Below are 13,378 nucleotides of genomic sequence, written 5' to 3'. Positions count from 1 at the left end.
CAGCGGACTCTGGAGGAGACTGAGACCACCCACGTGACTCTGGAGGAGACCAGGACTGCCTGCATGACTGCAGAGGAGACTGAGACCACCCACATGACTCTGGAGGAGATCAGGACTGCCTGCATGACTGCAGAGGAGACTGAGACCACCCACATGACTCTGGAGGAGAAGAGGACTGCCTGCATGACTGAAGAGGAAACTGAGACCACCCACATGACTCTGGAGGAGATCAGGACTGCCTGCATGACTGCAGAGGAGACTGAGACCACCCACATGACTCTGGAGGAGAAGAGGACTTCCTGTATGACTGAAGAGGAGACTGAGACCACCCACATGACTCTGGAGGAGAAGAGGACTTCCTGTATGACTGAAGAGGAGACTGAGACCACCCACATGACTCTGGAGGAGACCAGGACATCCTGTATGACTGAAGAGGAGGCTGAGACCACCCACATGACTCTGGAGGAGACCAGGACTGCCTGCATGACTGAAGAGGAGACTGTACCACCCATATGGCTTTAGAGAAGACTGGAAACACCTACATGACTTCTGAAGAGACCAGGACTGACTCCATGACTCTGGACAAGACTGCCCATCTGACTCTGGAGAGATTGCGACTGCCTGCATGACTGCAAACAAGACAGGGACCACGTACATTATGGCTCTTTTTAAGGCCCAATTCAGGGTCACGTCTAACAAAACCATTACCATTCTGTATAACACTATGGTGGTGGTTCAGGGATGGTATTTTTTTTTATTTCCTTCTTCCCACATTGCGTACCAAGGACTCCAGGTTAGGTTCTGACTTTATCTACATTTAAAGATTCACTAGAGCACCACATTCCCTTTCTAACCATCATATTCTTCTCCTTATAGGGGTTTGTGATCAGAGCAGATGCTATTGTTTTGTCCTTTGTTATCTTTATTTCATAGTGTACATAAGATTCAGTGACAAGGATGTGTCTGGCGTTAAACTCTCTTACCAGTGTAGAAGCATTGATAGAGGTTTTATATTGTACAGTATTACATGACTCATTTGTATCTACAGATGCACTCCAACTTGGAGGACATTGCTAACATGATGAATTGCTTATTCAAAGGCGTCTTTGTGCATCGCTTTCGGTGAGTAATAAGTACACATGTTCTCCAGTTATTTCCATGTAGAGCTTTTACATTTCTTACCTTACACTGGGAGCTTCCTAAACACTGTGTTGTTGTCATTGAGTTCAGTGTATTCATCAGTATACAGTGAGCTCCCCCTAGTGGTCTATGCAGGCAGACAGAATTTTATTTCTCTAAATGTAGAACTGTAGACTCGGCACTGCCAACGTTCTTGGGATATCATCCAGAAAGTAATAAAAACGCTGCACTGGCTAAAATGTGACCGGGTGCTACTCAAGTTATTAAATGCCAGTCCCAATAGCAACAAATAGAACAGTAGAGAAGAATAGACGAGTGCACTCAAAACACAATCTTGCTTCAATCCGCTTTATTCTTCAAGAAGAAACGAAAACAGTGCAGTACAGGTGCACAGCAGAGCGTGCGGGGGACGTTCACCTGGCAACGGCGGCCGTTTCACACTACCTAGTGTTTCATCAGCCCCCTGGTGATGTCATCCCGTAAACAGGTAAGTGCTTTTAAGCAGTGAATGGGGGAGTGGTTACCATAGTGACTCATGTACACAAGTAATAGGAAGGGGAAAAACACTTAACCAGCCTAGCGGTATTCCCTAGCGTGACTCGGGGTTCATTTTCGCTGCTAGAAGCGGTAACCCCGAGTCACGCTCGGGGTAGAATTGCAGAGTTGCTGTGCGGGCTGCACAGTATATCGCAAAAGCAATTGAATCGCGATTTTTGCTTTTTGCGATGTAGTGATGCAGCCCCCGGGAAAATATGTGATTATCTGCTCGGGTCGGCTCCCGTGCCGGGGGCCGGCCAGAGCAGGTAAAGACATATACTAAAAGTCAGTGTTTCTCAACCAGGGGGCCTCCAGATGTTGCAAAACTACAACTCTCAGCATGCCCGGACAGCCAAAGGCTGTCTGGGCATGCTGGGAGCAGTAGTTTCGCAACAGCTGGAGGCCCCCTGGTAGAAAAACCCTGAACTAAGTGTAAAAGTAAAAAGGAAGAAAATAAAAAAACCTTTTGCTTACCTAATCCCGATCCCTGCAGATGTCGTTCCCCTCCGTGCGCTCTGGTCACTGCTCTATTCATCTTACAGGACCATTCACTTTTCAGCCAATCACAGGCCGCAGTGGTGTAAAGCCTGTGATTGGCTGAAGGGGAAAGGGCTTGTTCTGCAGCAAATACACTAGGTTTGAAATCTGCCCGGCAAACCCAGTGTATTCTGCTGCAGGACAAGAAAAGGTGACAGAGGGGGGAATGTGACACAGGGGAGAATGTAACAAGGGGGGGGGAATGTGACAAGGGGGGGGGGGGGAATGTGACATAGGGGAGAATGTGACAAGGGGGGGGGGGGGGAATGTGACAAGGGGGGGGGGAATGTGACATAGGGGAGAATGTGACAAGGGGGGGGAATGTGACAAGGTGGGGGAATGTGACAAGGGGGCGGAATGTGACAGAGGGGGGAATGTGACAAGGGGGGGGGGGGAATGTGACAAGGGGGGGGTGTGACAGGGGGGAGGTATGTGACAAAGGGGGGATGTGACGGGGGGGAGTGGAATGTAACATGGAGGGGGGAGAATGTAACAAGGGGGGGGGAGAATGTAACAAGGGGGGAATGTGACAGGGGGGGATGAATGTGACGGGGGGGGGGAGTGTAACAAGGGGGGAGAATGTGACAGGGGGGATGAATTGTGACAGGGGGGGGGGAGAATGCAACAAGGAGGGGGAATGTGACAGGGGGGGGAATGTGACATGGAGGGGGAGAATGTGATATGGGGGGGGGAAATGTGACAAGGGAGGGGGAATGTGACGGGGGGAGATGTGGAATTTCAATGCAAAAATTTGTACCGCTTTTGGTACAAATTTCCAGACGGAATCATACCGCTAGGGAGGTTAACATAAAACAAATTTCCACTGCTAAAAACCGGTTGCATTCAATTTAATTATTCACCTGGCTTCACGTAACAGCTACCTATGCCTATCACCTCCTCTATGGTGAAACCCTATATTTTCAATGCCTGCAAACCTAACTGTTTTAGGATCACTATTATGGCATGTTTCTATATGGTTAATGAAACATGAAGCTCCTACTTTTGTTTGTAAGGAACGGAGGTGTTCTTTAACTCGTAGGTTAAGCTTCCTTTTGGATTCTCCGCTATAGAAAAAAACACAAGGACAAAGCAAAGCGTATACTACAAACGAGCTTTGACAGGGGATCAGTTGACGTACTGTAATCTCCTCTGCTCCTAATCTGAAATATCTCTCAGACAAATCCTGATTACAGATTGATCAGTCCCACACTTATAGTTACCTTTAGGTTGCATGTTGCTTAGCCAGTTATTCTTTTTGGTTTTATTTTGTTCTTTCATTTTTAATCTATTTAAGTTATTACCCAAAGTTTGATTTCTCCGATATGTAATCAGTGGCCTATTTTTGGCTCAATTGTGGGTCCTGCTCTACCATGAACCAATGAGGATTAATGATACTTTTAAAGGGGTACTCCGCTGCTCAGCGTTCAGAACAAATTGTTCCGAACGCTGATGTCGGCATCGGGAGCTCCTGACGTCATAGCCCCGCCCCCTCATGACGACATAGCCTGCCCCCTCATGATGTCACTCCCCACCCACTCAATGCAAGTCTATTGGAGACAGTCACGCCCCCCTCACATAGACTTGCATTGAGTTGGTGGGGCGTGACGCCATGAGGGGGGCGGGGCTATGACGTCACGAGCTGCCGGCTCCAGCGTTCGGAACAGTTTGTTCCAAACGCTGAGCAGCGGAGTACGCCTTTAATGGTGTCATTCATAGGTGTATTTTTGAATGAAAACACAAACCTTTTTTGTCCTTTGTTTTTCTTTTTGTACAGTAAATCATGTTGTGATTGGTTCTCTACTATGTTAAAAGCTTGCTGTACCAAAAGTTCAGGATAACCTCTCTCGATTGATCTGAACTTCAAGTCCGTTGCTTGAGATATAAAGGAATCATGATTATTGTTGATACATTTCAAACGTACAAACTGACTGTACAGAATGCTCCTCTTCACATGATACGGGTGTGAACTATCAAAGTGGAGAAGAGCATTCCGCGCAATTTCCTTCCTATGTCCAGACGTTATCAGAACACCATCTTGTCCCTCGATATTAAAGGGGTATTCCAGGAAAAAACTTTTTTTAATTTATTCAACTGGCTCCAGAAAGTTAAACAGATTTGTAAATTACTTCTATTAAAAAATCTTAATCCTTTCAGTACTTATGAGTTTCTGAAGTTAAGGTTGTTCTTTTTTGTCTAAATCCTCTCTGATGACACCTGTCTCAGGAAACACCCAGTTTAGAAGAGGTTTGCTGTGGGGATTGGCTTCTAAACTGGGCGTTTCCCGAGACAGGTGTCATCAGAGAGGATTTTGACAGAAAAGAGCAACCTTAACTTCAGAAGCTCATAAGTACTTAAAGGATTAAGATTTTTTAATAGAAGTAATTTACAAATCTGTTTAACTTTCTGGAGCCAGTTGATATATATAAAAAGTTTTTCTCTATCGGCTCCATTGGGGTACACAGACCGTGGGTGTATGCTGCTGTCTCTAAGAGGTGTGACACTATGGTAATAAAAAAAGTCGGCTCCTCCCAGCAGGATATACCCGCCTTCAGGCCCTGAGCTAATCAGTTTAAGCTTAGTGTCTGAAGGAGGTGGACATGGTCTGGAATTCTCCAGACCAGGTCTTCTGATTTTTTGTTTTCCTAGTATAGGGACGTGTTAGTTTTTTATTCCTTTTTCTTTTCTGTTTTTAGGTGGGGACTCAGGGACTCCGGTTCCCTGTTTCCCCATTGCGAGTAAGGGGGCACAGACATTGCGTATATGCGCTGTTAACCCCCCTCGCCAACGGTCAGCCCCTGGGTTGGTACCTCATGGGTCCGGGTCCCCCTATTTCCCTGCTCGCCTCGCTCGCGCATAGCAGCCAGGCGTGATGCAGGTAACTAAAGCTGACTGAAGACTTCACTGAAGACTCCATTAGGTAAGTTCTTCTGACTGAGGTAAGTACTTTCCCCCCTTTTCTCCTTAGGTACGGACTTGCCACCTCTGGAGACCCCCTGATTTTGGCCCACCTTTCAGGTTATGGGGCTGGCTTATACAGGGGCTGGACTTTTATTCTGGGGAGCAGTGGCATCTCATTGGGCATGTAATCTATTTTTACATTGGGCACTTCACTATATGTGTGTGTGTTTCTTGCGACTATGTCCGCAGCGCCTTATATGCGGCTGTCAGCCGCGGCGCTGGGACGGGCCGGACGCTCTCAGCGCCGGCTTACTTTCACTTCTCCGGCAGCGCCTTATATGCGGCTGACAGCCGCGGCACTGGTACGGGCCGGGCGCTCTCAGTGCCGGCTTACTCTCACTTTCTCCGGCAGTCTCTGCCGGCGTATAGGCCGCCCGCTATATTTCCCCGAGCGCATATGCGGCTGACATGTGCACTCGGGACAAGGAACGGGCGCCATTACAGCTTCTTCTCGGCAGTCTATAGCTCCGCACCACAGGGTGGTCGGAGCTCTTCAGAGGCACGAAGTAGCCTCCAATCAGCGCCGTGGGTGCGAATTTCAGTTAGGAGGGGCTAATTAGTTAGTGTCTCTGCTTCAGGCACGCCCCTCTCTCCCTATTGGCTGGCACTCTAGCTGCACAGAGCCGAGTTCTCCTCACTGCAGCTGCCTGGGAACACAGACTAGGGTGAGAAAGTTCCAGTCTCTTTTCTCATTATGTCCGTACCCAGAGCTGTTCCTCCCTCTAAACAGAAACCTGAAACGTCAGTGACTTATTTTGTCTGTAAGCACTGTAATACCAAGATGCCTGGCTCTGCTGAGCCCACTTGCCCTGCCTGCTCCACTGCTCTCCCAGACCCCCTGGTACCCCCTGATGCCCTTTCGGTTCCGGTGGATTCAGCCGCTCCACCAGCCTGGGTTTCTTCCCTGACCCAGTATATGGCTGACTTGACCCAAGTCTCCCGTTCGATGGCTGAGGCCTCCCGGTAAGTGGTGTCCGCCTTGTGGTGGTCTTCCTTGCGCAGGGCCTCTGAGAGGGCCCGCTCCTCGTCTCCACATACTTCACGCTCTCACAAGCATACTAGGGGTGCCTCGTCTGACTCTTCCATTGAGTCTTCCGATAGACGTGGGCGTTCCGCTCGTGAGTCCCCCCCCCCTGTCATCTGGGCACAAACGTTGCTCCTCTGGAGGACGTTCTCGGAGTCGCCGCTCTGCCACGCCAGAGCCGCGTACCCGATCAGGGTCGCCCCCTCCAGGACTGCCTCTACTCGTTTCCCATTCTCCTGGTGAACTGGCGGACGAGGCTTCCTAGCTGGCATCTGACTCAGAGGACCGCTCGGATTCAGTTGAAACGGTGAACTCATTGGTGACAGCCATAAGAGACACCTTTCACTCAGGACCCAGGATCTACGGATGACACTCCAGGAGTATCCTTTCCTCGTACTAAGCCAGCACCTCAAAGGTTCAGCTCTCACGCTGACTTTGACGACATTCTGGAATCTGCATGGAAATATCCCGACAAGAGGTTCCCGGGAATCAAGACGATTCAAGAACGTTATCCATTTGACAAGGACTTTGTCTCTAAGGTGGTTTCCCCTCCCTCTGTGGATCCACCAATCTCCCGGATCTCTAAGACGACTACACTGCCACTGGCAGATGCCGCTGCCTTCAAGGATTCCACGGACAAGAAGGTAGAATCCTTAGCGAAGTTTGCCTCTGAAGCAGCTGGCTCTTCTCTTCTTCCCATCTTCGCCTCGACATGGGTGTCCAAGGCCCTGTCGGAGTGGTGCCAAAAGCCCCATCAGGATAACTTAGCAGGATCCCCCCCAGAGGATCTATCTGCTCTGGCTCTCCAATGCTCTAAATCTGGGGACTTTCTGTGCGCAGATTCCATGCAGTCAGCCCGTTGTTCTGCCTTTGCTGTGGGTCACCTAGCGGCTCTCCGCCGCTCTATGTGGCTTAAAGCTTGGAATGCGGATGCCGCTTCCAAAAGGTCTCTCACTGTGCTTCCTTTTACGAGTGGCCGTCCTTTTGGCAAGTGCCTTGATGAGATTATCTCTGAGGCGACGGGAGGTAAGAGTTCTTTGTTGCCTCAAAATAAGGCTCGCTCTAATTCCCAAGGGAAGTCCTCTTCCTTCCGGTTCTTTCGGACCTTTGGCTCCAGCAAAGGGTCCGGGCAGGCGCCTTCGCGGGACAAGAAGGCTCTCTCGTTCCGGGCGCGCCCGTCTTGGAAGTCGGACTCCAACCGGTCTGGCCGTTTTGCGCCCAAATCAGGCAAACGCAAACCCACTTCTGCATGAAGTGAGGCCCCCACCCGCAGTTTTTTCCTGGGTGGGAGGTCGTCTCTTACTTTTTCGAGCCATCTGGACCTCACACATTCAGGACTCTTGGGTCAGGGACGTGGTGTCCAACGGTTACCAAATCGAATTCGCCTCCCTTCCGTGGGATCGCTTTTTTCGATCCCGGGCCCCCCGGTTGCCTTCTCTGGCGAAGCAATTTCGAGAGGCTCTCCAGTCTGCTTCTCCAGGGGGTTATCGTTCCCGTTCCTCCAGGGGAACGGTGTCGGGGTTTCTATTCCAATCTTTTTGTGGTTCCCAAGAAGGACGGTTCTGTGCGACCAATCCTAGACCTCAAGCGTCTCGACTGTCATCTTCTCATCCGTCACTTCCAAATGGAATCTCTCCGTTCGGTGGTGGCGTCTCTGGAACAAGGGGAGTTTCTTTAATCGGTGGACATCAAGGATGCCTACCTCCATGTGCCAATATTTCCAGGCCTTCATCGGTACCTCCGCTTTGCGGTTCCGTAGGAGCATTTTCAATTCGTAGCCCTCCCCTTCAGTCTGGCCTCGGCTTCTCGGGTCTTTACCAAGGTCTTTGCGCTAGTGATGGGCCTGTTACTGTCGAGGGGAGTCTCGGTGATACCCTACCTGGACGACCTTCTCATCAAGGCTCCAACCAGAGCCCAGACTCTGGAGAATGTGGACGTCACTCTCCACACTCTGGATCGCTTCGGGTGGATGGGCAACCGGGACAAGTCAGTCCTCTGTCCTACCCAGTCTCTAACCTTCTTGGGACTTCGCTTCGACACGGCCTCTGCCCGAATTTGCCTCCCGCCGGACAAACGTCTGGTGCTTCTGTCGGGGTCCGCTCCCTTCGAACCCAGGTCTCAGTCCCCATCCACACTTGTATGAAAGTCCTGGGTCGGATGTTGGCAACTATGGAGGCCGTACCATTTGCCCAGTTTCATTACTGCCCCCTTCAACTGGCGATTCTCGATGGGACAGGTAGGTCTCCTCTGTCCCTCGATCGTCAGATTGTTCTCCCTAGCAGGGTCAGTCAGTCTCTGCTCAAGTGGCTCCGCTCCCCCCTTCTTCTCCAAGGGCGGTTATTTCTTCCCCTTCACTGGCAGGTAGTTACAACGGTTGCCAGCCTGTCGGGCTGGGGCGGCGTGTTCAGGGATTGGACGGTTCAGGGACTCTGGTCTCCCCGAGAGACCCTTCTTCCTATAAACATATTGGAATTACGGGCGATTCTTCTTTGTCTTCTTCATTGGGAGTCCCGGCTTCAGTCCCGTCCTCTCCGTGTCCAGTTGGACAACGCCACGGCCGTGGCGTACATAAATCGACAAGGCGGCACTCGCAGCTCGGCAGCCGTGGCCGTGGTGACCAAGATTCTCATCTGGGCGGAAAGCAAGTCCCGGGACCCTCAGGCTCTGGCCGTGGGCGCCCTAGTGATTCCTTCGGCGGGTTTTGCCCTACCCTATCAGTTCCCTCCCCTTCCGCTCCTTCCCAGGGTTCTGAGGAAGCTCAAAACAGAGGGCGTCCCCGCCATTCTGGTAGCTCCAGATTGGCCCCGAAGGTCGTGGTATGCTGACGTAGTCAGGCTCCTGGACAACTCTCCACTGCGCCTTCCACTCCGTCCAGACCTGCTCTCTCAGGGTCCTCTTTGCGACCCCAATTTACAGTCGCTGCATTTGACGGTGTGGTGGTTGAGACCGCGGTTTTGAGGGCCCGCGGGTTCTCTTCCCAAGTCATTCACACCATGCTCAGGGCTCGTAAGCCTTCCTCCGCAAGAATTTACCACCGTACTTGGCGGTCTTATTTTCGTTGGTGTGAACCTCAGGTTCAGGTTATCCCCTATAACCTTCTCGGTTCCCCGTCTTCTCTCCTTTTTGCAGTCTGGTTTGGAACTGGGGTTGTCTCTCAGTTCCCTTAAAGGTAAGATTTAGGCCCTTGCTATTCTTTTCCAGCGGCCCCTGGCTTCTATTCTCATGTCCGGACCTTCCTTCAAGGAGTGGCGCATGCTGTTCCTCCTTATCGGTCATCCTCTCCCCCTTGGGACTTGAATTTGGTTCTGAGTGCCCTCAAGGGTGAACCCTTTGAGCCCCTTAGAGAGGTGTCTCTCCGCCTCCTTTCTTGGAAAGTGGCGTTTCTAGTTGCTATCACCTCCATCCAGAGGGTGTCTGAATTGGCAGCTCTCTCCTTCCTTCTCAGTTTCTGGTGATCCACCAGGACAAGGTTGTTTTCCTGCCAGATCCTTCCTTTTTGCCTAAGGTGGTTTCGGCCTTTCATCTCAATGAGGACATTGTCCTCCCGTCTTTTTGTCCTGCTCCTTCTCATCCTAAGGAGCGCTTACTACACAAGCTGGATGTAGTTCGGGCTGTTCGGTCTTATCTCTCCATCACTTCTTCGTTTCGGCAGTGTGATTCCTTTTTCATCCTTACGGAAGGTCGTTGTAAGGGACGACCTGCTTCCAAGGCCACCATTTCTTGGTGGATTCGGTCCGCCATTTCAGAAGCCTATCGCTGTAAGGGGAAGATTCCTCCTTTCAGGGTTGTGGCTCATTCTACCCGTTCTGTTGGGGCATCCTGGGCTCTCCAGAATAGAGCCTCGGCCTCGCAGATTTGCAAGGCGGTTACCTGGTCGTCTTTGCACACTTTCTCGAGGTTCTACCGAGTTCATACCTTCACATCGGCTGATGCTAGTCTGGGCCGTAAAGTGTTGCAGGCGGCAGTGGTTCGGCCGTCTGCCTGACTGTTTATCTGCCCACCTCTTTCTCGGAGGATCCATTGGAGGACACAGCTCCCACCCTTTTTGGGGTTTCCTTTTGGTTCTCTGTCCAAGGGTATGTTCAGTTATGTTGTTTTTTTTTTCTTCTGGTTTCCGGACAGTTTGGGGTTTTTTCTTTGACCTGTTGGTCTCCTCCTATTGCTCTGGAACTTAAACTGATTATCTCAGGGCCTGAAAGCGGGTCTATTCTGCTGGGAGGAGCCGACTTTTTTTATTACCATAGAGTCACACCTCCTAGAGACAGCAGCATACACCCACGGTCTGTGTCCCCTAATGGATCCTCCGAGAAAGAGATTTTACGGTAAGTAAACAAAAATCTCCTTTTTCCTGGAATACCCCTTTAATAGCGATAAATTAGAAATTTTTTTCTATCCCTTATATGTATACTATTACAAAAATGTACATATGTCTGGACAATTTAGACTAAAGAACACATGATGGTCATTCACTCTGCAGCTTCTGACCCTTCTCTTCTGTTGGTTTATACATAGTGATACCCATTCTGACGTCCGAGCCCTCTGTATTGAAGAACTTGCCACTTGGATAACCACTTACCCCCAGTCCTTTCTGAATGACAGCTATTTGAAGTATCTGGGGTGGATGCTGCATGATAAGGTAAAAAACTGTAATTTGAAAAAATAAAATAACATTTGGACATGTCAAAAGTTTTGATTGATTGGCGTCTTAGCGATATGACCCCCACAATCTCTAAATATTACCCCAGACTCGGTGTTCAATCTGTCTCATTGCAGAAGACGTGCTGTATTATAAGTTTATGAATCCTGAGTTTTGCAGTGAGACTGGTACAAAGCCAGGAAACGAAGCACCCTACCACATGCTTCTCCCAGCTGTATCTGTAAGAGTGCAGCTGTAGCTGTAAGAGTGCATTTTTTTATTTTTTTAGTAAGATTATCTGATAGCTTTATTTTCAGTGTATAATGTTTTGGCATGTTTCTGTGTTCCAAGATGTCACTATGAAATGCTGCTGTTACGGAAACATTTAAACCTGCTATGCTCCTTTAATAGCTGCTCAGCTGATGACTATCTCTCCCATTCACCCCATACACATGTATGTTCAGCTCGACTGAGCGTTTATGTACTGAGGGAGAGAGGCCCCCCAACAAACCTACCCTTCACCTCCGGGCCAAAAGGTACCTGCAAGGATCCAGGTTTGATGCCCCTTTTCGCCGAAGCTACTAAGGAGCCACAAATGCACCTGGCTTCAGCCTAGGCGTTAACCAGGGTATCAGCCAAGGAGCCGTATACTGATGGCATCACGACCAAATCCTAGATGCCCAGGGGTTGCAGGGAGGTGAGGAACCTGATGGCCACACACACCTCCCCTAGACCGCCAGGAGGGACACCCAGAAGGACTACCGCATCCTGACAAATCCTGTGTACAAACAAACACGCAAAAGTGGCACAGTGACATACAAAAAAAAAGGGGGATGAGTGCAGACATACTGCCCAGTCATCCGGCCGGATCTATAAAAAATGTCCCTGATACCAAGATTGAGTGCCAAAGGTGAAGAGTGTGTGGTGTTGTGTGTTCACTCAGTGAGCTATAACACCCAGTGAGTTTCGGCACCTCAGGGTCACCACTCCCCGAGGCACAAAAGTACCCGGAGGAAACAGGTCACATCAGGGCAGCCGTTGAGCTTGTTACTTGGCACCAGCCCCAGAACGCCCCGGTACACCTGCTCCTCCATGTAGCCATCCATTCCTACCAGTGGACTACCTGATAAGAACAGTTACTACACTTGCCAAACTTCTTTGGTGGTGGCTTTTCTCCTAAAAGATAAAAGGTTTGAACAATTAAAATCCAATTTGCCCGACCCTCCTCTCCCCTGACATATCAGCGAGAGTCAGTAGGCCCCCATACACATTCACACTCGTCTGGTCCTGCCAAAAATGGCGGGTTTAAAAAACTTTTCTCTGCTGCGTACCCACTCCATGGCACAGGACACCCATAAAGGGCTTATTGTACAGTGCCATAAAAACAGCCCCCTAATGGCTGCTGTAAAAAGGCATAGCAATTAATAATAATAATAATAATAATTTCATTTATAAAGCACCAACAGATTCAGCAGCGCTAGCAATTGTTAAGGGGTTAATTGTTTACTTTTTAAGGGAAATTTCTCAATGCTAACACCAGAAAAAAGTTTCAAATTTCTCTGGCGCTCTTCATTAGGGGACACCTAACTGATGGGTATATGCTCTTGCCACTAGGAGGCGCTGACACTAGGAAAAAAAGGTCCGCTCCTCCCTGGCAGGATATACCCGCCCACTGGAAGTGAGGAAACCAGTTTTAGCTAGTGTCAGCAGGAGGCAAGACACAGGTCTGGGGGCTCCCCAGACCTTGTCTTTTTTTCTCTTTGTTATTTTCCTAGTTTCAGGCTTAAAGTTCAGTTTTTCTCTCCTTTTTTATTTTTTCTTGCGTGGGGCGACAGGAGCATGGCGCTGCCTGATCCCCCACATGCGAGCTATGGGCACAGTGCATTGGAATGGGAATGACCCGTTAACCCCTCCTCGCCAACAACCAGCGCCTGGTGGTGTACCCTGGGTCCGGGTGCCCCATTCGCCCCTGTTCGCCATGTCGACAAAAGGCAGGTGGCACTAGCTGGTCGAAGACTTCGAGGGTGAGTATGTGGCGGTTGAGGTGAGTATATCCCCCCCCCCCCCCCCCCCCCCGAGCGACGGGCATCTCATAGGTTAACTCTATTCCCCCCCATCCCCCTCGTGAAGGAGCGTGCTTTCTCACTATTACTGGGGTGGGCAGTGAGAGGTTAATTCCTTTATTCTGAAATGGCGGGGGTCACCTGAGAGCTGCAAGTCTTTCCTGGCGGGACCTTTTCACTTTTACTCTGCAGGTCCCGCCGGCTGCTACTGTCCCTCTGACTGGAGCAGTCTCCCCCTCACCGTCTCGCTGGGTCTGCTGTGCGGACCCGGCAGGGGTACGCTCGGGGCGACTTTTTTCATGGCGGCCGTGACTCCGCCTTTCTTCTTCCTTATACTCTGCGTGCGAGCCGGGAGGTTGGGCAGCTCCTTCCTCTTCTTGCGCGCTGCTGGAGGCCGCCCACACTGGACGCGTAGCCCCGCCCCTTCCCTGTTTCCGGGATTCGGCGCGGACATTAGTTATGTTCTCCCGAGGCAGAAGCTCT

General features: G+C 50.4%; 1 protein-coding gene across 2 annotated transcripts in view; it reads left to right on the top strand.

Moving 5' to 3' along the window:
• The window catches only part of STAG3 (STAG3 cohesin complex component), a 249,753-nt gene that overhangs the window by 74,679 nt on the left and 161,696 nt on the right, over positions 1-13,378 (top strand). For both annotated transcript variants that reach the window (XM_056570147.1, XM_056570148.1), the window contains exons 9-10: positions 1,049-1,122; positions 10,709-10,832. In XM_056570147.1, coding sequence (XP_056426122.1) covers positions 1,049-1,122; positions 10,709-10,832 — 198 coding nt within the window. The remainder of the gene's footprint in view (positions 1-1,048; positions 1,123-10,708; positions 10,833-13,378) is intronic.

The sequence above is a fragment of the Hyla sarda genome, chromosome 4 (genome assembly GCF_029499605.1).
Source record: "Hyla sarda isolate aHylSar1 chromosome 4, aHylSar1.hap1, whole genome shotgun sequence".
NCBI lineage: Eukaryota > Metazoa > Chordata > Amphibia > Anura > Hylidae > Hyla > Hyla sarda.
The sequence above is the reverse complement of the archived record's forward strand: the minus strand, read 5'-3'. Positions and strand labels throughout refer to the sequence as shown.